At 39.3% G+C, this 23,304-nt stretch overlaps 1 protein-coding gene across 2 annotated transcripts in view; it reads left to right on the top strand.

Moving 5' to 3' along the window:
• The window catches only part of LOC123590576 (ovostatin homolog 2-like), a 76,710-nt gene that overhangs the window by 35,675 nt on the left and 17,731 nt on the right, over positions 1–23,304 (top strand). The window contains exons 20-36 of one of the 2 annotated variants that reach the window (XM_045463851.1): positions 788–917; positions 3,465–3,583; positions 4,520–4,571; positions 5,341–5,424; positions 8,053–8,229; positions 9,038–9,119; positions 9,748–9,904; positions 12,591–12,665; positions 13,628–13,793; positions 15,048–15,259; positions 16,205–16,414; positions 17,321–17,445; positions 18,548–18,638; positions 19,233–19,301; positions 21,055–21,157; positions 21,863–21,938; positions 22,108–22,116. In XM_045463851.1, the coding sequence (XP_045319807.1) occupies positions 788–917; positions 3,465–3,583; positions 4,520–4,571; positions 5,341–5,424; positions 8,053–8,229; positions 9,038–9,119; positions 9,748–9,904; positions 12,591–12,665; positions 13,628–13,793; positions 15,048–15,259; positions 16,205–16,414; positions 17,321–17,445; positions 18,548–18,638; positions 19,233–19,301; positions 21,055–21,157; positions 21,863–21,915 (1,905 nt within the window). In that variant the 3' untranslated portion in view covers positions 21,916–21,938; positions 22,108–22,116. Of the gene's footprint in view, positions 1–787; positions 918–3,464; positions 3,584–4,519; positions 4,572–5,340; positions 5,425–8,052; positions 8,230–9,037; positions 9,120–9,747; positions 9,905–12,590; positions 12,666–13,627; positions 13,794–15,047; positions 15,260–16,204; positions 16,415–17,320; positions 17,446–18,547; positions 18,639–19,232; positions 19,302–21,054; positions 21,158–21,862; positions 21,939–22,107; positions 22,117–22,389; positions 22,543–23,304 lie in introns of those variants that run through there. The other variant, XM_045463850.1, reaches the window with a different exon arrangement.

The raw sequence follows: 23,304 nt of genomic DNA, 5'->3' as shown, positions 1-23,304 counted from the left end.
CACGAAATCTACCAACGCCAAAAGATCTCTCAATATTTTCCTTGAATATTGCCCTGGTCTCTTTATTCTCAAATGCAAAAATGGCACTATCAAGTTATAAGACCTGTTCCCATATTCCTCAGGGAGAAATACTTACTTTAGGGGAGCCTGGATGGCTCAGTCTGTTGAGCAACCAACTCTTAATATTGGCTCAGGTGGTGATCTCCCAGTCGGCGAGACCAGGTCCCACAATGGGCTCTGTGCTCACACTCTGCTTGGTTTTTTTTTTCCCTCTCTCTCTCTCTCTCTCTCTCAGAATAAATCAATAACCACTTAAAAATTTAAACAACATGGGGCGCCTGGGTGGCGCAGTCGGTTAAGCGTCCGACTTCAGCCAGGTCATGATCTCGCGGTCCGTGAGTTCGAGCCCCGCGTCGGGCTCTGGGCTGATGGCTCAGAGCCTGGAGCCTGTTTCTGATTCTGTGTCTCCCTCTCTCTCTGCCCCTCCCCCATTCATGCTCTGTCTCTCTCTGTCCCAAAAAAAATAAATAAACGTTGAAAAAAAAAATTAAAAAAATTTAAACAACAACAGTTGCTTTAATTCACAGCAATGATTTCAATACAACTTTGAGAATATCATATCATACCGCTGTGTGTTTCTACCATGTTTATCTTCTTGTGAGAAGTAATTTGGTGTCTTTTGTTTTTGCTAGCAAATTGGTTAATTTTCTCAAGATGGGAAGAGGAATCGTAGCAGCAAAGTTTTTAGAATGCCACCCTCATTGCTTGACTGGTTTTTTTTTTTCAGATTTCAGTCCGGCTGGAATCATCTCAGTATTTTGAAGCAAATATCAGCACCCCTAAAAACAATGGCAGTGAGATTATCCAAGCTGGAGAGAAGAAAACGTATGTCTGGACTCTTCTACCGAAGACATTGGGTAAGTCAATGGGTATGCCAATCCCTCATGGAAAACCAGCCCTTTTGTTTTTTAACTTTTTTTTTCTTTACTTTTATTTCCAGTATAGTTGACACAAAGTGTTATATTAGAGTCAGGTGTACAATAGAGTGAGTCAACAATTCTATACATTATTCAGGTCTCATCATGGTAGGTGCAGTCTTAATCCCCAGGATGGATGAAATAGATGTAGGGAAAAAACAGCCTACTTTTATGGCCTTCATTTATTTTCCTTAAATCCTCTATACAAACATGGTTTTCTCCCTCACATTTTGTAAGTCTCATTTTTGTAAATTTTCTTTAAAAAAATTTTTTAAATGTTTATTTATTTTTGTGAGAGAGACAGCACGCAAGCAGGGGAGTGACGAGAGAGCAGGAGTCACAGAATCCAAAGCAGGATCCAGGCTCTGAGCCATCAGCACAGAGCCCGAAGTGGGGCTGGAACCCCTGAACCATGAAATCATGACCTGAGCCGGAATCAGACGCTTAAATGACTGAGCCACCCAGGTGCCCCCCTCTTTGTAAATTTTCAATTAAAAATCCTATTTTGATCATCTCTTTTCCAGTTGCTAATGCAAAGCCACCATTCATTTGTATAAAAGCATAACGTGATTTAAACACACTATAAATGCCAATTTTCATGATCAATCAAATCCGTATGTCTTGTCCCAAAAGGAGGTTATATTTTCATTAATGTTGCTCAGGTCCTCCACTTCTAACTTGCTCCTTTACCTATCATCGTGGACATGTGTCACCTATACCAAAATTACTCCTCAATCATGATGATTGCCAGGACTTCTAAATTTGCTAGACATATCATGAAACATCAAAAACAGTGAACCATGGGGCGCCTGGGTGGCGCAGTCGGTGAAGCGTCCGACTTCAGCCAGGTCACGATCTCGCGGTCCGTGAGTTCGAGCCCCGCGTCGGGCTCTGGGCTGATGGCTCGGAGCCTGGAGCCTGTTTCCGATTCTGTGTCTCCCTCTCTCTCTGCCCCTCCCCCGTTCATGCTCTGTCTCTCTCTGTCCCAAAAAAAATAAATAAACGTTGAAAAAAAAAAAAAAACAACAGTGAACCCTTGGATGGAGATCAGACACTGAGAAGAGTATTTTCTTCACGCATGTGTTATCTGCAATATAGAAAAATAAATTTGGAAGTATCTTGTTGAAAACATAAGGGAAGGGAAAGTTAAAAAAAACTAGTAAACAAAATGTTAGATGTGGTAGATCCATGATACTCATTATCGCTGATGTAAAAAATTGTCATTAAAATTTCCTTTATTTCACGTTCCATGTTCATTGTGTTATTGCAGGCAGCAAAGAGTTTATTTATGCGATTATTTTGGTTCACCTGTGATGTTGGTGTGACTAAAACTACTTTCCCTGTTAGATTTTGTTTCTCGATTTTTCTGACTACACTTAAGTCTTCAAAAATCTTACCCTGGCAATTGAGATAGAATACTATACGGCATGTTTTATGGTAAGTTTTATGGCATTAAGTGGGGGACACAGTTCTAAGAATAGAGAATCAAAGTCTTTCTTAAAAGGAAACAAATGAAACAAAACACAGCAACAAGTAAAAACAAGAACAGTAATTGGTTATATATATTGGTATATAGGCATACAGTAATAGGAAGCCAAAAGAATTATCTTTTTCAATCTTCCAACTTTCACAAGCAATGACACTGAAGATCAGTTTTAATTACATGACCCATGATTCACGGGGAGTTAAAAACAATGGATTCCTTGCTAGCACTGACTTAAATCCAGTGCCCTTTCCACTATGTCATATTCTACTATTTGTGTTTGTTCAAACTTGGGAAAAGTGAGGATCCCTGGTTATTTGATGTTCTGTCCCCATATTGGTATACGTAACCTTTATCGACAACCAATTATCAAGGAATTTTCTCTGGTGGCTTTGCAAATTATTATTTGTCCTTAAAATATTTTACTTTTTAATTAAATAAATGAATCATTTATTTTTTTTGTTGGGTTGGTTTTTAACTTCTTTTTTATTTGAGTAGAGTAGGCACACTGTGCGACATTAGTTTCAAGTGTAAAACTTAGTGATTGAACATCTCTATGGTATAACCACCATCCGTCTCCATACAAGGCTACTACAATGTCATTGACTATACTCCCCATGTTGTGCCTTTTATTCCCATGACTTATTCATTCCATGACTGGAACCCTCTCCTTCACGCATTTTGCCCATTACCCCACCCCCTTCCCTCTGGCAACTATCAGGTTGTTTGTATTTAGATCTGATTCTTTTTGTTTGTTTCCTTGTTTTGTTTTTTACGTAATGAATCGTGTATTTAACATAAGGATCTTGGAACAGCTAAAACAGAGCATATCAAATCATCTTCAGGCAGGAGAAAGAACAAATTATTTTGGTCAAGCACAAATACGATGATAGTATGTATTCAGTTCATCCAATTCAAGATGTGGTTTGTAGAGTCTAACCATTTCCCATTACAGAAGAGGCCTATGGTCGACAATTTAACTTATATTCAGGAATGTTTTCCAGGTAAAGTGAATATCACGGTAGTTGCTGAGTCCAGACAAAGTAGTGCCTGCCCCAAAGAAGCAACTGATCAGCAGAATCTAAACTGGAAAGATACTGTGGTCAAAAGTCTATTGGTGGAGGTATGTACATGCAAAACTGTCAGGCTCTTTCAGATAAGCAATGGGTTAAATATAGGGAGGAATTCTTCTTGAATATACTTAACGAATTGACTATAGTGACTTTTGACACAAAACATATCATTTTAGATGAATTAAAGCAGCAGGAAAATTCATCCTTTCTTTAATTAATATCTGACCCAGGATAGTAAAGCTCAATATTTGAAACAGGCTTGATGATTTTTTGCTTGCTCCCGACTCGTGGTTCCTGTAGACCTGTTGCTCTTCCCTTCCTTTCTTTTTTAATTTTTTTTTTTTTTTTACATTTTATTTATTGTTGAGAGAGAGAGAGACAGAGCACAAGTGGGGGAGGGGCAGAGAGAGAGGGAAACACAGAATCCGAAGCAGGCTCCAGGCTCTGAGCTGTCAGCACAGAGCCCGATGCGGGGCTCGAACCCACGAACCGTGAGATCATGACCTGAGCCAAAGTCAGTTGCTTAACTGACTGAGCCACCCAGGCGCACCTTCCGTTCCTTTTTTTTTAACCAACTCTTAAATCCGAGACGAATCTACTTGTCCTACACTCCGGTGTAGATCCCATCATCCTCAAAAAGAATTAACAATTCTCAGTAGATAATTCTCACTTCGCCTCTTGGTCCTACTCCACAAAACACTGTCATTTGTCATTGGAGATGCTGGACGGGATCGGGGGGTCGACAGTGTCCCACGATGATATCGAAGTTATCTCTGTTCGAACAACGGGAACACAGGGTCTAAAGTAGGTCTTGGTACTATACAGTGACTTCCAAATTTAAACAAAAGGGGTCAATGAATGGATCATCTCCCGGGGACAAACATGGGCCAGTCATGCCTCTCTGAGCTGATTCTGGATTACGTTTCCTACATGGAAGGTGCCCCAGACTCATTACTTTGTGCTTGTCTTTGTTTACTCTTTGACAGCCTGAAGGTATTGAAAAAGAAATGACTCAAAGTTTCCTTATCTGTACCCAAGGTAAGAGACTCTTTTAGGTGGTCAAATTAGTCCCAAAGAAAATTTGTCAACAGAGTCAACTTATTTCCTTTCCTTACACATTAGTTCCCTGGCCACACTGAGTAATTTCAATGGTTTCATGTTAAGTACCTAACGGGGGATGATTTTATTTCATCCCCTATCTTCATTGTACAATTTTGGCTAACCAAAAGTATAATTTGTGAGAATTTTTTTGTCAGTTCATCTATGACATTGGTCTGCCTCAACCCGTTTTCCCATTTTACATATTTTTTGGCTTCTCTTGCCATATGATGTGTTGCACAGCATTGGACAGAGGAAGATCAGGACTTGGAGAAAGCAACCCACAGACACATCACCACCCCTCAGTCACCTGCTTTGTGGCCATCTTGTTGATGATGATCTGATGTTAGTGGGAATCTCCAAACTTTGCCTTCTGTGTGTGCTGTTTTATATGTCATAGTCAGTAGTTTTTTACATTTTTTTTTCACACATAAGGAGTTTAGGCACTCCACTAATGGAAACTAAGGGCCATTATCTAATACACACACACACACACATACACACACACACACACACACACCATTCTCTGAATGTATTATTATTCTAAACGAGATCAGAGATTTCAATTTCATCTTTCTAATAAGCAACTTGCAAAATAAAAGTCAATAATGGAATCTGTTTCCTAATATGTTTGTCCTACGTATCTGGCTGCTATTGTCTGTAAAAGAAAGTTATCACATTATCTTTTTTATCAATATTTTCCATCTAGGGACCAAAGTCTTCAATCAGGTCGTTTTGGACTTGCCAAACAATGTGGTAGAAGGATCATCCAGGGCCTTTTTCACTGTTGTGGGTAAGTTGGCTAAATCTTGTCTTTCACAATGAGTTGAAAATTTTGATTGAGGTGATCTTAAAAAAAAATAATCCTCAAGATAACAGAATGGAGAGATTTCTCTAAACTATTAGTTGGAGGGAAAGATTGTTGAAGGTCATTCTCTATGCTTATTTCCATGTGGGATCTGAAAGGAGAATAGTACCATTTTCTTTTTTTTTCTTCCACATTTTTTTTAATTTTTTTTTTAATGTTCTATTTATTTTTGAGAGAGAGACAGAGTATGAGCGGGGGAGAGGCAGAGAGAGCAGGAGACAGAATCCACAAAGCAGGCTCCAGACTCTGAGCTGTCAGCACAGAGCCCGATGCGGGGCTTGAACTCACAAACTGTGAGATCATGACCCGAGCCAAAGTCAGATGCTTAACCGACTGAGCCACCCAGGCGCCCCATTCTTCCACATTTTTTATTTAAATTCTAGTTAGTTAAGGAGCACTTGCGTGCCTCAGTCAATTAAGTGTCCAACTTCGGCTCAGGACATGATCTCGTGGTTGATGGGTTCAAGCCCCACATCGGGCTCTGTGCTGACAGCTCAGAGCCTGGAGCCTGCTTCAGATTCTGTGTTTCCCTCTCTCTCTACCCCTCCCTCACTAGTGTTCTGTCTCTCTCTGTCTCCCTCTCTCAAAATAAATAAACACTAAAAAAATTCTAGTTAGCTACATATAGTGTAATATTGGTCAGGAGGAGTAGAATTTAGTGATTCATCACTTGCATATAACACTCAGTGCTCCTTACAAGTGCCCTCCTTAGTACCTATCACCCATTTAGCCCATTCCCCCCCCCCACCTCTGTCCATCAACGCTTAGTGTTTTCTCTATTGTTAAGAGTCCCCTGGGGCACCTGGGTGGCCCAATTGGTTGAGCATCCCCCTTGGGCTGAGGTCATGATCTCCCAGTCTGTGAGTTCGAGCCCCACATCGGCTAACAGCTCAGAGCCTGGACCCTGCTTCGGATTCTGTGTCTCCTTCTCTCTCTGCCCCTCCCCCACTCATACTCTGTCTCTCTGCCTCTCTCAAAAATAAACATTTTAAAAAATTTTTAATAGAGTCTCTTATGGTTTGCTTTCCTCTTTCTCTCTTTTCCCCTTCCCATATGTTCATCCATTTTTTTCCCTAAAGGTCACATATGAGTGAACTCATATGATATTTGTCTTTCTCTGACTGATTTAGCTTGCTTGGAATAATACACTCTAGCTCCACCCACATCATTGCAAAGGGCAATATTTTATTCTTTTTGATGGCTTAGTAATATTCCATCATATATGTATATATATGTATATGTATGTATATATGTGTGTGTGTGTGTGTGTGTGTGTGTGTGTGTGTGTGTGTATCTCCACATCTTCTTTATCCATTCATCAGTCGATGGACATTTGGGTTCTTTCCATATTTAGCTATTATTGATAGTGCTGCTATAAACACTGGGGTGAATGTACCCTTTCAAATCTGTATTTTTGTATCCTTTGGGTAAATACTTAGTAATGCAACTGCTGGATTGTGGGGTAGTTCTGTTTTTGACTTTTTGAGAAACCTCCATGCTATTTTCCAGAGTAGATGCACCAGTTTGCATTCCTACCAACAGTAGAAGAGGGTTCAATTTTCAAATCTATGCCCTTAGGAAACACTTGTTCCGCTGGACGATAACTGCCATTTAGAAAACAAAGGCTTCTATTATAGCTCATGAATCGGAAATATTATACATATTTATATATTTCCCCTTTGAAAAGTCAGAATAAACTTTGCTTGGTAAAGATGCTGAGAATTTCCTCAGTGACAGGCAAAATCTATTTGACAAAAGGCAAACTTCTCTTTCTAACATTAATGCTTTTGTGGGAGGGATAGATTGCAGTTATAATTCACAGGCCCAGTTTCTCAAAAAGCTAACAAGCAAACAAGCAAAGACACACTTTTCTAACTTCCCCCTGTCTCTGGTGAGGAGATTTTCAGAAATATTTTGTATGCTTTGGGGCACCTGGGTGGCTCAGTTGGTTGAGCACCCAACTCTTGGTTTCGGCTCAGGTCATAATCTTGCAGTTCGTGAGTTCGAGCCCCGCGTCAGGCTCGGCGCTGACAGTGAGGAGCCTGCTTGGGATTCTCTGTCTTCCTCTCTCTCGGCGTCCCCCCCTCTCAAAAATAAATAAACATTTAAACAAAAAAGAAACATTTTGCATACCAGAAACTCCTTTAACTTCACCGGCTACGCCTATCTCCTCTTTAGAATTACCTCAGGAGAACGTTCCTTGTTTCCACCATTTAAATGCAATTTTAGGGACACCGAGGTGGCTCAGTCAGTTAAGCATCTGGCTTTGGCTCAGTTCATGATCTCAAGGTTCATGAGTTCGAGCCCCGTGTTGGGCTCTGTGTTGACAGCTCGGAGCCAAGAGTCTGCTTCAGATTCTGTGTCTCCCTCTCTCTCTGCCCCTCCCCTGCTTGTATTCTGTCTCTCCCTCAAAAATAAACAAACCTTAAAAAACAATTGTAATGCGATTTTTAATATTTCCTACTTCCACTGTGTGTCTTTTATCTGTGGTTGTTAATGCTGAGGTACCAACAACCATAAGCGGTGGTAACCTTCTGCTTTTCTTATTTTTAGGGGATATTCTAGGACTTGCGATGCAGAATCTGGAGAATCTTCTCCAAATGCCCTATGGATGTGGAGAGCAGAATATTGCCCTACTCGCATCAGATACCTATGTCCTAGACTATCTACAATCTACTAAACAGTTGACCGAGGAAGTTAAATCTAAGGCTTTCTTTTTCTTGTCTAACGGTGAGGCTATTTGAGTAATTTCCACCCATAATAAATAAAATCAATTGTCCCTGATACCAAGATGTCCTAAAGCTATTATTATGAGGTGGTCTCGTCGGGGGGGGGGGGGGGGTTGGCAGGTAGGTATTTATTTTTGACCCATAATAGTGGGTCTGGACTCCGAACTGAGGTGCTCTGAGTCCTAGCTATTTTTTCTTTTTACTTCAGTATCTACACGGTCATTCAGCTTCACAGATTAGAACAATAACTTTTAAAATTATGAGCCCAGTTTTTTTTTCATCTGAACATTGTGCCACCCTACCTAGTTTGTTGCGCTTGTTACTAATAGCTATAAATAGCTCACTCATCAAGTTCTGTATTCGTTTGCCCAATTGTATTCCATTGCAATGAAGTGACTGGATTTGTATGTAAAAAAAAAAAAAAAAAAAAAAAAAAAAGGATATACAACCCTTGCAAAATGTGACACCAAGAAGAGATCCAAGGGGATAATTTCTCCAGGTTTACTTTTCAGAAAGATACCACAGAAATAAATTAACCTTAAGGAAAAGGTATTAAACAATTAGTTAAGTGCCACTTATTAAGCTAGGCATAGTCACATGTCATATCTGGTCATTAAAACCCTGTAAAGCATGACTTACTTTTTCTCACTATGGATAGAGAACCCAAATTTCAGAAATTAAACTTGAAATGATCCTCCTAGTAATTTCTGTCTGTCTAAAACCCAAACACAGGGCTTGTACTATGCCGTTCTTTTTCTTCTAATTTTCATAGCTTGAAAAACTAATTTCCTATTTTTTTTTTATTTTAGGTTATCAAAAGCAGTTGTCTTTCAAAAACTTTGATGGTTCATATAGTGTGTTTTGGCAGAGTAACCGGAAAGGAAGCTTATGGTAAGAGATGAACATTTTATTTTAAGTAATGTAAGAGTGATCCGAAGAGGGCTTGTGACAGTCTGAGGGGGCTGAGTTGGGTGGGATTTGGAAGCAAAATGAGTTTCACAGTGACTTTACAGAAATGAATCACATTGACTAAAATGTTTGACTATTCTATCTCTAATACAACCATATACCTAAAGTACCGTAGCAATTTGCCTAGCAGTCTGATCATTTAATGACACCCCCCTGTACCGCCACAGCCTAACATTGTGGCAAATGACACAGGTTGGTCTACACTTCTCAGAGAGCCATGTAGATTCAGGAGAGAGGAAAGTAAAACCAGAAGGCCCCAGAGCATCTAATTAAACCCATTCTGTCTCCGTGTATAGATAATCCAATGAACCACAAAACAAGAATTTTGAGTGGAAACACGCTGGAAATTACCTACGCTTAGGTTCACATATTGAGGTTCACAGCATTTTACTGACCCAGTGGAAAAATCCACTCTCAGTAAATGTTCTTTGTGGTCAACTTGAGCCAAATTAGACGCAGCCACTCTTGTAGGGGGAACAATGCTGATGAACCTGTTGGAGAAATGACGTCTCTTTCTTATCTGTTGTCTAACTAGTGATTTGTATTACAGGCTCAGTGCCCTTACTTTTAAGACATTAGAGAAAATGAAGGAATATGTTTACATTGATGAACAAGTTCAAAAACAGACCTTGCTCTGGCTTTCAAGCAAACAGCAAATCGATGGCTGCTTTAAAAGTGATGGCAAGCTTTTCAACAATGCCTGGGAGGTGAGAGATGAACAGAATTAGGCCTGCCTCGCGTCATTGCATTGCCTACCTTTCCTACTTCTGGTCTAACTCATCTAGAACAGGAATATTTTTCCTGGGAATATTACCCCTTCTGAGTCCACCAAGGTTGTAGGTCCCTGGTGTACTGGTCAACAGCCTCATTCCCCTGCATGCATGTTAACCACAGCTAGACTAACTCCTCCTGAACCTGCTGTTTGCCTCATGGTCTTTAGTTCTTCCATAGAACTAGTCTCCTGCAGTGGAGAAACTAAAAATAGGAGAGAAGGAAGAAAAAAGAAACCTAGAAGGGAAACATTCATAAATGTAAAGTCAGACAATATGTTAAAGAATGGGGCCCTAATTAGGGAATTCATTCCTATTTATGGATGGCAAGAACGTTCAGGAAGAATATCCATTCACAGCATTTCAGTGAAACTCTTTCAGTGTTTTCTCAAGTCAAAGGATGAAGGCTTAGGTTGCTGTAGGTCAAAATACAAATGAGATGAACTATGTCCTTGAAGGTACGCACCCCTTCCCTTCCCCTGTGCATATGTAGGTAAATCACTAGGCATTTTCCCTTCTGCTTTCCTTTCTTTGAGGATACCTGTACACCTCCATTCCATCCTCTACATTCTTTTTTCTTTTTAATTTTTTAATGTTTATTTATTTTTGACAGAGAGAGAGAGAGAGAGCATGAGCAGGGGAGGGGCAGAGAGAGAGGGGCACACAGAATCTGAAGCAGGCTCCAGGCTCTGAGCTGTCAGCACAGAGCCCGATGCGGGGCTTGAACTCACAGACCGTGAGATCATGACCTGAGCCGAAGTCGGCTGCTCAACCGACTGAGCCACCGAGGTGCCCCTCCGTCCTCTACGTTCTTTATTCTCCTAACCTTTGTATTTCCCTCTGAAAACAAGCCCTGATCATGATTTTTTAGCATGCCATAGTATCGCCTAAAATATTCGGGGCTTTCCCTCTTTATTGCTCAGAGTCACCACATCTATTTTTGGATTTGAAACCTAAAGCTAATCCACTTCAAAATATGGACAAATGGCCACTCTGTATGGTATTTCATTTTAATGCAATTTTTTTCAAATTGTTATACTGTTTGTAGTGTAGAAAAATGTCTTTATCTTTTTACTGTTTTAAAGTTTGTTTTTGAGAGAGAGCACGCGCAAGCGTGAACAGGAAAGAGACAGAGAAAGAGGGGGAGAGAATCCCAAACAACCCTCGCGCTGTCAGCACAAAGCCCAAACCTGTGGCTCGATCCCACGAACCGTGAGATCATGACCTGAGCCGAAATCAGGAGTCGGACACTTAACCCGCTGAGCCACCCAGGCACCCCTGGATAAATGTCTGTAAATTATTTCAAATCTCTTCTTCACAATAGGAACACCCTATTGAGAAGAAGCTCTTGTCCTTATGTAGAAAATGAGAATTGTGTATGTTCTTTTCTAAAACATCTCTGCAAGCTTTCTTCTTACTGGGCTCGTTACTGATCACTGCTTCCGTTTGTCTGATCTTACCCAATCCCTTTTCCACGATTCAGTGTGTGTGTGTGTGTGTGTTGAGTTGGGAAGGAGTAAGAAGCAACAGAAAAACAAGAACCCATACTGCAAGAGAATGGTGATAGAACCTGTTATAATTTAAATGGATCCCCACAGCTTATTTTGGTGTTCCTTTCTACAGTTATTTGCACCTTGAAAACTGAGCTCCTCAGATGTTCATTTTCTGAGGAAGAAAGAGGTCACCTTTTGCTTAAATAGAGAAACTGAGAGGTTTATGCCAGATCAGAGGATCTCAAACGCCATCTGAATGCTATGCACCTATATCATTAGAGCACCCATTCATTTCCCTGTGTCTTATTCCTAACTTTTTGAATCAGAATCTCTTGTGTGAATGCTGGTTTATCTAATGCTTAAGTTCCCCACTGCATTTTTATGCATTGTCAGCTTACAAATTGCATAACTTATAGATGCTTTTCTGGTTTTACACTCTACAAATCCTTAAGACCTGACTATCGTTACCTCCTAGGATACGTCCCCAGGGATGTTCAGGCAGCTTCGCAGCAACCTTCTGCTCGAGGGCAGCAGAAATTCTGTGTTTGTTTTTCCAAATGAACAATAAATAAAGGAAAATAGAGCCATGGGAGTTATTTGGAATTCATGCTCAATCCTGGGTCATGTAAACAGATTGTCATTTCGTGTACTTGACATTAATTGTATTTTTGTTTATTTCATTAGTGTAATGAATCTTGATGGATTCTCACTCCGATAGCATAGTTATTAACCATCTCATTTTAAAATTACATTTAGGGGGCGCCTGGGTGGCTCAGTCGGTTAAGCGTCCGACTTCGGCTCAGGTCATGATCTCACGGTCCGTGAGTTCGAGCCCCGCATCGGGCTCTGTGCTGACAGCTCAGAGCCTGGAGCCTGCTTCAGATTCTGTGTCTCCCTCTCTCTCTGACCCTCCCCTGTTCATGCTCTGTCTCTCTCTGTCTCAAAAATAAATAAACATTTAAAAAAAATTTTTTTAAATAAATAAATAAATAAAATTACATTTAGGATGTTTTTATAAATAAGAGTATTGGTTCCAGTGTTTCTAGCATACTTAGTTTCACTTCAGAAGAATAGTTCTTTTTTGTGTGTGGTCTACTATCCTGTGTGATTAATTGTTCCCTTGTGTTTAGGGTGGAGAAGAAGAGGACGTTTTACTCACTGCCTATATTGTCGGAGCGTTCCTTGAAGCTGGACTCAATTTCACCGTACGGATTCTTATCATCCTCGAGTTCCAGCCAGTTGAATGCACATTAAATGCATTATGGGTTCAGAGCGATTTGAAATCCTTAGACTGAACGAAATATCGGGAGAGTATTTAATTCATTACCCCTCCTTAAGTTAAAGCTGCTCAAAGTTTTTCTGATTCATAGAAACCTCTGATGAATGCTTGCATTTTTCTCTAGGGAAAATACACATAGGCACACATCCACAAGCTTTTCATAGCATTTCAGGTATTGAGATATCTCCTTATGTCCAGCCCTGAATTTCAGGTTAAGAAGTCCTGTTTTAGGTGTAGACGTAACCGAAGAGTCTGTTTGTCAAACCAGTTTAAAAAAAATTTTTTTTTCAACGTTTATTCATTTTTGGGACAGAGAGAGACAGAGCATGAACGGGGGAGGGGCAGAGAGAGAGGGAGACACAGAATCGGAAACAGGCTCCAGGCTCTGAGCCATCAGCCCAGAGCCTGATGCGGGGCTCGAACTCACGGACCGCGAGATCGTGACCTGGCTGAAGTCGGACGCCTAACCGACTGCGCCACCCAGGCGCCCCTGTCAAACCAGTTTAGTACGTAAACATTTTCAACTTAAGTGTGATCATATTGGCTACCCCCCGATCCCAAATTCAGATTATCTGACTGAAAAATCTATTCCTGAACTAAGTGAAATAGCAGGAATTTTTAGTCACTAGTATATCTCGAAAAGCATCCTTAGAAATATAATGCATATTACTTGGCTTTTATTTCCCAAACACTAATATTGTCATTAAAACTGAATTTTAACAATATTTATGAACTATCACACATACGTGTATATGAATAAGTTTATATGCAAAATATACTTCAAGGACATATTGTATACATTTTACAGAACGATTAGTTTAAATAGTCAGCAAGCTTATAAAGTATTCAGGTATTATTTTAAAATATATTATTCTTCGCCTTGACTAGTTTCCTGCTCTACGAGATGGGCTCTTTTGCCTAGAGGAAGCACTTCAACACGGCGTCACTAATGGCTATAATCATGCAATTCTAGCTTACGCTTTTGCATTAGCTGAAAAAGAGGAGCAAATGGAATCCTTACTCCAGATCCTGGATCAATCTGCTACCAAAACAAGTAAGTATTATTATTCAGTCTTACTAATGAGGATGGCCTTAAGAATAAAGAAATGAGGGGGCGCCTGGGTGGCGCAGTCGGTTAAGCGTCCGACTTCAGCCAGGTCACGATCTCGCGGTCCGTGAGTTCGAGCCCCGCGTCGGGCTCTGGGCTGACGGCTCAGAACCTGGAGCCTGTTTCCGATTCTGTGTCTCCCTCTCTCTCTGCCCCTCCCCCGTTCATGCTCTGTCTCTCTCTGTCCCAAAAATAAATAAACGTTGAAAAAAAATTAAAAAAAAAAAAGAATAAAGAAATGAAACTTACTTATAATCATAATAGGAACCCTGTCTTCACTGGTCTGCTTCCATTTCGCTTGTGGAATTTCTCGGCGCCCCTTTATCTTTAAAAAACATTACATAGGGCACTTGTTGGCTCAGTCAGGTGAGCATCCAACTCTTGATTTCGGGTCAGATCCTGATTCTGGAGTCAAGGGATCAAGCCCTGCTGAGTGCAGAGCTTGCTTAAGATTCTCTCTCCCTCTCTCTCTCTCTCTCTCTCTGCCCTTCTAAAATTACAAAATTAAATTTAAAATTAAAAAAGTTTTAAAACAATAAAAATAAAATCAAGAACGTTACACGTTTTCTATTTCCCTCTTTCTCCTTTCTGTTAGTTTCTTTTCCAATGAGTGAAGTAGAGAAAATCAAGCATGGCGACCATGCCGTCGACCAATATTACTGTTTGTGTGACTTAATCACATACTGCTTTTAACCTTAGGGAATTGCTGTTGGAAGCTATATGGGTTTTCTAAGACTGCCATAACAAAGTACTGCAGACTAGGTGGCTGAAACAACAGGAATTTATTATCTCACAGCTCTAGAGGTTTAAAGTCCAAGATCAAGGTATCAACAAGTGAGGTTTCTCTTCTTGGCTTATAGATGGGCATCTTCTCCCTCTGTCTTCACACGGGCGTTCTTCTGTGCACCTGTCTGTCTGGTGCCCCTTCTGTGTATCCAAATTTTCCCCTCTTATTGGAATACTAGTCATACTGGAGTAGAGCCCACGTTAACAGTGTCATTTTCACTGAATCACCTCTTTAAAGGCCCCATCTCCAAAGAGAGTCACATTCAGAGGTACTGGAGATTAGGGCTTCAATATGTGAATTTTGAGAAAACACATCTCAACCCACAGCAGAGGTCAGAAATGGAATTCGCACTGTTCTTATGTGTAATCAGCGGTATTTATAGGGACTATGTGAAAATTCTTCCTTTTCCTTAGATAATGTCATATACTGGGAACGAGCAAAGAAACCCAAGACAGAAGCATCCCCGTTCTTTATTCCTCATGCACCTTCTGCTGAGACTGAGAAGACTTGTTATGTGCTCTTGGCTGTTCTTTCCAAGAAAACTCCTGATCTCACCTATGCGAGTAAAATTGTGCAGTGGCTTGCCCAGCAGATGAATTCCCACGGGGGTTTCTCCTCCACTCAGGTGATTGACATGGGCCTGATATTAATCATACGTTTCATGCGAAAGATGCTAGCCTTCAGTAATCTAGATAGCAAAGGTAATCATAGAAAATACCTTCTGAGATGAAGAATATTTGATATTGTGTATGCCCAGCGATTTGTTGGGCAGTTCTTGTACAACAGAGACTTTACCAAGAATTCTTCATATACAGATGAATAAACTGAGGCCTCTGTTCAAGGAATTTGTGACTGATTTTTACCTCCCTTTGCACAGTAAAAGTAGAATATAAGTCTAGAAGGGATTGTTACCGTAAGTACCAGAGTCCTGATGATGTTAGATATCCAATAATACTATGATACTACATAGAGACCAAGAAAAAAGATTTCTCTCTATTTATGTGGTGTAGACATTGGGAAAAACAAATGGAAGTAATGAGTAACAAAAGAAACGGGTATAAAAAACAGTGCCTTATGTCTTTCCTTAACAGGAAAAAAAGTAACATTCAAAGAAATGCCATTTCATTCCTATGAAGGAAATTGTTACTTCCCTCCTTATTTTCTTTGCTTTAGTCTTAGTATCTGAATAAAATCATATGTTAGTGAATCTCCCAACATCCTTTTCTGATTCTGACTCCTTTTCTTGAAAATTGTTGGGCATAAGCATTATCCAAGGCAGCCAAAGTACATAGAACCTTAATTTTTAGAAAAGATTTGACACTATTTTCAACAACAGAGACTACATTGCATTAAATCCTTTAAACGAACATCTAATTAAGATGGGTTGAAGAAGATTAAATGGCAATCATTGCATAAGCAAATGTATCTTCCTATGACTTAAGCTTTGTTTCTTGGTCCGTTGACCTGTCTTAGGGCTATTTTTACGGATTGATTTAAAGTTCATGGTCAAGTGATGACTAATATTGCAACATAACAGAACTTAGATCTTGGCTTCTACTGTTCTTTGCAGGACACCGCAGTCTGTCTTCTTGCCATGACCCGCTACATGAGGTTAACCTTCTCTGATGACCAAAACACCGTCACCTTTCGCAGTGAAGAATCCAGTGAGATTTTCCAGGTTAACAGTGACAATCGCTTACTGGTCCAGCGTTCCGAACTAACAAAAGCACATGGACAATATACAGTAGATGTGGAAGGACAAGGTTGTACATTTATCCAGGTAATAGAAATCTACCTGAGGCAGAAATAAATATTTGCCAGTTAAAAAGCCAGACTAGGGGCGCCTGGGTGGCTCAGTCGGTTGAGCGTCCGACTTCAGCCAGGTCACGATCTCGCGGTCCGTGAGTTCGAGCCCCGCGTCGGGCTCTGGGCGGATGGCTCAGAGCCTGGAGCCTGTTTCCGATTCTGTGTCTCCCTCTCTCTCTGCCCCTCCCCCGTTCATGCTCTGTCTCTCTCTGTCCCAAAAATAAATAAACGTTGAAAAAAAATTAAAAAAAAAAAAAGCCAGACTATCCTTTTAGTTATAGATAGAATGTTATTTTGCCGTTGTATATTTTCATTATTATCTCCATTCTTTCTCTCATTGATATTTTCTAATCAAAAGCTGAAAATGCAAGTTACTTTATGAAGAGACACTTACAACTAAAGTTAGCTGGGTAACTGAGAAGTTTCTCGAGGAATGTCACTGTTAGAAAGAATTCCGATATTTCCATTAAATTATGTAAAGGTTCTTACATCTTCTGCAAACTGAACAATTACATTTAGCTTTATTCCCTGATGGTAAAGATACAAAATAAAGTGCATTAGAAATAAATATAGAGGAGGGGTGCCTGGGTGGCTCAGTTGGTTGAGCGCCTGACTTCAGCTCAGGTCATGAACTCACAGTTTGTGAGTTTGAGCCCCACGTCAGGCTCTTTGCTGACAGCTCGGAGCCTGGAGCCTCCTTTGGATTCTGTGTCTCCCTCTCTCTCTCTGCCCCTCCCCTGCTCACGCTCTGTCTCCCTCTCAAAAACAAATAAACGTTTAAAAAATTAAATTTAAAAAATAGAGGAAACAGAAGTCCTTCAATTTTTACTTCAGGATAAATTTGTCTTATGGTTTTCTTACGATTTGCTTTTCTTTTTAGGCTACCCTGAGGTATAACGTACTCCTACCTAAGAAAGCATCTGGATTTTCCCTTTCCTTGGAAATGATAAAGAAAAACTCATCGGATACATTCCAGAGCCATTTTAACCTGACTGTAACCCTCAAGTGAGTGTCCCATTTTGACATCAACTCCCAGCTTAGACAGAGGGCAATAGATCAAACAATAATTATTTTAAGTAGTAGCAAAATAAATATTAATGATGGCAACCATGATGAGTTCATAGGTTGGTGGTGATATTTCTACAGCATAGTTACTTTATAGCTCTCTCTGTACACACCAGTTTAGTACTTATGCAAGTATGATTTGTATTATAGGCAAGTATAAATTTGAAAGCTTCTGCTGGAGATATATTCCAGCAATGCTCCCATTTGTGTGTGTGTATGTGTGTGGTGTGTGTGTGTGTGTGTGTGTGTGTGTGTGTAAGATCTGTCAGATTTGGGCAACAGAGATACTATTTTTTTTTTCCTCCTAAAGACCACACAGTGGGGCCAGTACAAGGAAACTTACAAATACTGGTTCTCTATGCAGAGCAAAATTTTAGATTTTTATTATTTGGAGTAGACAAAATCATTCTCTTGAATTAAAATATAATTTATCGATGCCAGAGAGCTTTAATCCTAGTTAATATGTGGAGAAACACCGAGTAAAATTAGTTTGGGGGATTTTTCTTAGGATTTCCGAATGAAAATCTCTTAAACATCAGAGCTAAGATAAGAACTACATCCGCTGTGGAACCCTCAACTTCATGTCCAAACAATGCTGTCCAGAGTCAAGGACATAATCTAGTAGTCAGGGCATGACTACTCTAAGATTCTGCCAACATCTTGCTTTCTAAACAAAAATATCCTTTATTGTGCAAATCTAAGGCTAACATAAGTATATGTCATATAAATTTATCAGCTTTGTTTAAAATTCATGATTTTGAGGCCTCAGGTAAACTTAAAAGAGATTGGAGAGATTCTGGGTCCAGATAATTCACTCTTTACTCCAAATTATGCTCCTTTGTATCTTCTCATCCATTATTATTCTAGTAGTGCCTATTCTCAGATGTTTGAGAATGACTTTCTTCGCCCTGTTCCCTCTTCAGTTTTTGCCTTTGCTCCAGACGTACAGACAGTTGGTATCTACGTTCTCCATCATCCTTGCCTTAATATAGGTCACTTTTCCAGACAGTTGTCTCAACTTGTGTTTGTTTTTAAATTTCAGATATACTGGAATCCGCAATAACTCCAATATGGTCCTTGTTGATGTCAAAATGCTGTCAGGATTTACTCCAGACATGGCATCTATTGAGGAGGTAAATAATAGAAGCCTAAAACTTGAGCACAGAAAAGGCTATAGTGTATACACGGAATAATTCGTTAGCAAAACAAAATCGTGCAATTCTTCCTTTAAACAAATATATTCAGAGTTCATTTGTTTGTTTTTGCTGTCACACTGGAGGGACGGTGTTCTTACTTTGTAGCAATTAGAAGTCATTTTTTCCCATAGTTCATAATTAATTTCTTTATTTAGTTCCTACTTGTGTTTATAAAAATATCATGGCATGGAACACCTAGGTGTCTCAATTGGTTAAGCCTCTGATTTCAGCTCAGGTCATGATCTCACAGTTCATGAGTTCGAGCCCTGCATCGGGCTCCACGCTGGCGGTGAGGAGCGTGCTTGGCATCCTCACTCTCTCCTTTCTCTCTCTCTCTCACTCTCTGCCCCTCCTCTACTTGTGCTTTCTCTCTATCTCAAAATAAATAAACTTTAAAAAATATCATGGCATAAGGGAACATCCATAAAATGGATTCCTGACAATCAGTTAAGTAAAAAGCATGAAACATTCAATACTAGAAGATATTCTTTAATATCTATTCTCCATCCCTTCCTGCCAATTTCTTTAAAGCTTGAAAATAATGGCCAAGTGATGAAGGCTGAAGTCAAGAATGATCATGTTCTTTTCTACTTGGAAAGTGTAAGTTGAGCAATAATTGTTTTTTTTTTTTCTTCCGTGGCTTTCTTTTGTTTTCTGAAGGTAATTGGATGCTTGTATTTTATTGATACATATATGAATTTTTATCCAGTTGACCTTTGAATGACACAGGTTTGAACTGCATGGGTCCATTTACACAAGGATTCTTTTTTTTATAAGTGCAATACAATACTGTAAGTATATTCTCTCTTCCTTATGATTTTCTTAATAACATTTTCTATAGATTTAATGTAAGAATACAGCATATGATAGGGGCGCCTGGGTGGCGCAGTCGGTTAAGCGTCCGACTTCAGCCAGGTCACGATCTTGCGGTCCGTGAGTTCGAGCCCCGCGTCGGGCTCTGGGCTGATGGCTCAGAGCCTGGAGCCTGTTTCTGATTCTGTGTCTCCCTCTCTCTCTGCCCCTCCCCCGTTCATGCTCTGTCTCTCTCTGTCCCAAAAATAAATAAACGTTGGAAAAAAAAATTTTTAAAAAAAAAAAAAAAAAAGAATACAGCATATGATATAACATACAAAATATATGTTAATTATTTATGTTATAGGTAAGGCTTCTCTTCAACAGGAAGCTATTAATAGTTAAGTTTTGGGGAGTCAAAATATATATGCAGATTTTCAACTGCACAAGAGGTCGGTCCCCTTAACCTCCATGTTGTTCGAGGGTCAACTGTATATCTGATGGGGTTTATTAGAAAATATGAGACATTCAAGATGCTCAGTGTTCTTCCATTCCCACTTCTCCCTCTTAACTCTAAATGTCATTAGATATTTAACATATTTAATGATATCTAAATATCACTAGATAGTAAGAGTTAACAAGCATGTTCATAATATGCTTTAGCTACTTTACTAGAATGACTCAAGTCAGCAATATCATTTTCCTGTTTTTCATTCCTCACAGCATCTAACATAGTATGGACACAGAGTCGATGTAGAATTCATGTAGAGTTTAACAGGAACTCCCAACAAAGGCTGGCATGAGTTTTAGAGTCGTCCCTTCTATGTGTACATCATTACCTTTCACATAAATACCTACATTACACTAATGCTCTGAACTAGATTCCTTTCACTTCAATATAAGCAATAGGACTTCAAATTTCTTATAATTTAATGTCACCTAACACATGATTTTGTCATTATGTAAGATACTGATACCCTAGCTCTTTTTTTTTTTCAATATATGAAGTTTATTGTCAAATTGGTTTCCATACAACACCCAGTGCTCATCCCAAAAGGTGCCCTCCTCAATACCCATCACCCACCCTCCCCTCCCTCCCACCCCCCATCAACCCTCAGTTTGTTCTCAGTTTTTAAGAGTCTCTTATGCTTTGGCTCTCTTCCACTCTAACCTCTTTTTTTTTTTTTCCTTCCCCTCCCCATGGGTTCCTGTTAAGTTTTTCAGGATCCACATAAGAGTGAAACCATATGGTATCTGTCTTTCTCTGTATGTTATTTCACTTAGCATCACACTCTCCAGTTCCATCCATGTTGCTACAAAGGGCCATATTTCATTCTTTCTCATTGCCACGTCGTACTCCATTGTGTATATAAACCACAATTTCTTTATCCATTCCTGATACCCTAGTTCTATTTAATTGGGTAAATCATGAACTTCTGGATATGATTTGCTCAGTGATTTTCTCTTTGCAGAACTGCTGATGTATTTGTACCTAATGCATTTATCATTTGCGTCTTCGTGTGATGTAGACCTGATGTATTTACCATTTGTATCTTTCTAGGTTTTTGGTACAGTGACCAGTTTTACTTTCTCTGTTGAGCAAAGCAACCTCGTGTCCAACATACAGCCAGCCCCAGTTATGGTCTATGATTATTATGAAAAAGGTAGGCAAGCAACGCCCTTGCCCTAAAGTTACTGAACATGACCATGATATCTGGATCTAAGACTCCCTGAGCCACTAAATTTTCCGAAATCAACCTCAGTCATCAAATACTAAACAGTAACTGGTTTTACTTTCTATATTGCTTTTTTGCCCTCCCTGTTATATCTTCAGACTGGGCCATTTTCCAGTTACCAAAGATTTTCGGCACCTAGAATCTTTTTGACATAGTGTGAGAAAGCGCCCCTTTAACTTGAAATACAAACCATTCGACACTTCCAGTCTCTTTGTTGCTCTTACCATTTCGTGCTACCTTTATGGACTTTGATTTGAGAAGGAGAGTGGACAATACTCTGAAATGTTATAGAAAAATCTTGATAGATTAGGTTCCAAAACAGTTGCTAAGATGTTGTAAGGACCATAAAAATTTTCCATGGACGCTCAGTGCTGTTAGTTTCTCATTGAATGTCACGTGAAATTTGTCAAGTAGCATTTGAATTCCTGCTCCTGTCCTTTACTAATTGAATGTACTTCATCAAGCGCTTTAAACTTTAATACGATATTTTTGGATTTAGAAAATGGAGAAGTGATTGACCGTCTTACAAAATTATTGGAAAGATAAGACCTAATGTATCTATATAGTCTGATGTAATCTGATTATAGAAAGTTGGAAACTTAATAAGGGGCGAACTTTCTCTTTATTTTCCAGATGAATATGCCTTTGTTACTTACAACATCAACAGCGTTTCAGATTCCTCGTGAGAAAAAACAAAGCACCGGAAAAGGTAAGGAAATTACAAATATTGAAAACATATCTGCAACGAAAGCCTAAAAAGATAAAAACAATAGATGAAACAGAGGGAAGTCTGCCATATGTCACAGGGTTTGAGTAGCTATGTGTACTAAATGAGTATCCTGATAGTCAATAAGATTTTATTTCTTTCTTTAAAATAGCTTTAAAGAATTTCCAACTGTATACGTGGCTTTTGTACATGACTCATTTTTTAAAGCCTCTCATCTTTGTTTTATAAGTTGATAAGTCATCAAATATAGATGCACATACATTTATACACATTCACGTATAGATTAGACGTGTATGTGTATTTGTGTGTGTGTATATATGTTTGTTCTGCTATGTCTATACCTATCTATCCATCTGTCTATCTATCATCTATCTATCTCTCTCTCTATGCACACACAGTTATTTATTGTTTAACCTATGTTTTTAAATTCCAGATGGAAAGCTATTTACTTTGAATAAACTCATCTTTCTGTATCAAACCTGGAAGAAAGCCATGCATCACCTCCCATATTGAAGAGACCACAGTCTTCTGTGACTTCTTATCAGATTGTATTTTTTATTGTCCCATAAAATGCTTTCATTTCTCATCTGAGTCTGTGAGTTTCTCTCCTTTCAGTACATTATATGTAATTTTCATCCTGGGAAACTTAGGACTTTCTTTGATAGCGGCTCTCATAATTTTCTTTACTGGTGTCAATTCTGAAGTCAAGTTTCTAGACGCTATGGTGTACAGACTATGGGATCCTCCAATATCCCGAGAAAGAACAAGAAAGCCAGGGTCTCAGTGGACGTGAGGGAAAGAGATGAAGTTAAAGAGGACTTCATATGGGCTCAAGGAAATAAAAGAAACACAGGCAACACAAAACACACAGACTCTTCTCCATGAAAGATCATCAGAGAATAAGGGAAAAAGTACTTAGAAAGTCACAAATTAATTGATGGATTTATTAATTTCCTTTATAGAATTGAGAGGGAAGTCCAATGGCATTTGATCTTTTGAAAAATTAATTTATTATACTGATTAATACAGGCTTATGACTCTGCTGAGATACTACTACGAGTAAGAAAAAGATACAGATAAATTCTCCAGTTGCTGAGCTGAAAAAAAAAAAATGGAAACAGAGTATCCTGGACTCTACCAGTATCCCCAAAATTAAAAATATAGTGTTTTAAAAGAAAATGGTTAAACTTATTTTTGTAGTATCTCTGCCCAATGTATATTGCTCACAGTGCCTCAATTGCAACTGGGCCCTTACTAAATGTTTATTAATTGATTCATCATAGATATACTGTTGGGGTGAGTCCACAGGCGGTGCCACAAAAGTTTATTTGATTGGGTTAAGAATTGC

The sequence above is a fragment of the Leopardus geoffroyi genome, chromosome B4, assembly GCF_018350155.1.
Source record: "Leopardus geoffroyi isolate Oge1 chromosome B4, O.geoffroyi_Oge1_pat1.0, whole genome shotgun sequence".
Classification (NCBI taxonomy): domain Eukaryota; kingdom Metazoa; phylum Chordata; class Mammalia; order Carnivora; family Felidae; genus Leopardus; species Leopardus geoffroyi.
The sequence above is the reverse complement of the archived record's forward strand: the minus strand, read 5'-3'. Positions and strand labels throughout refer to the sequence as shown.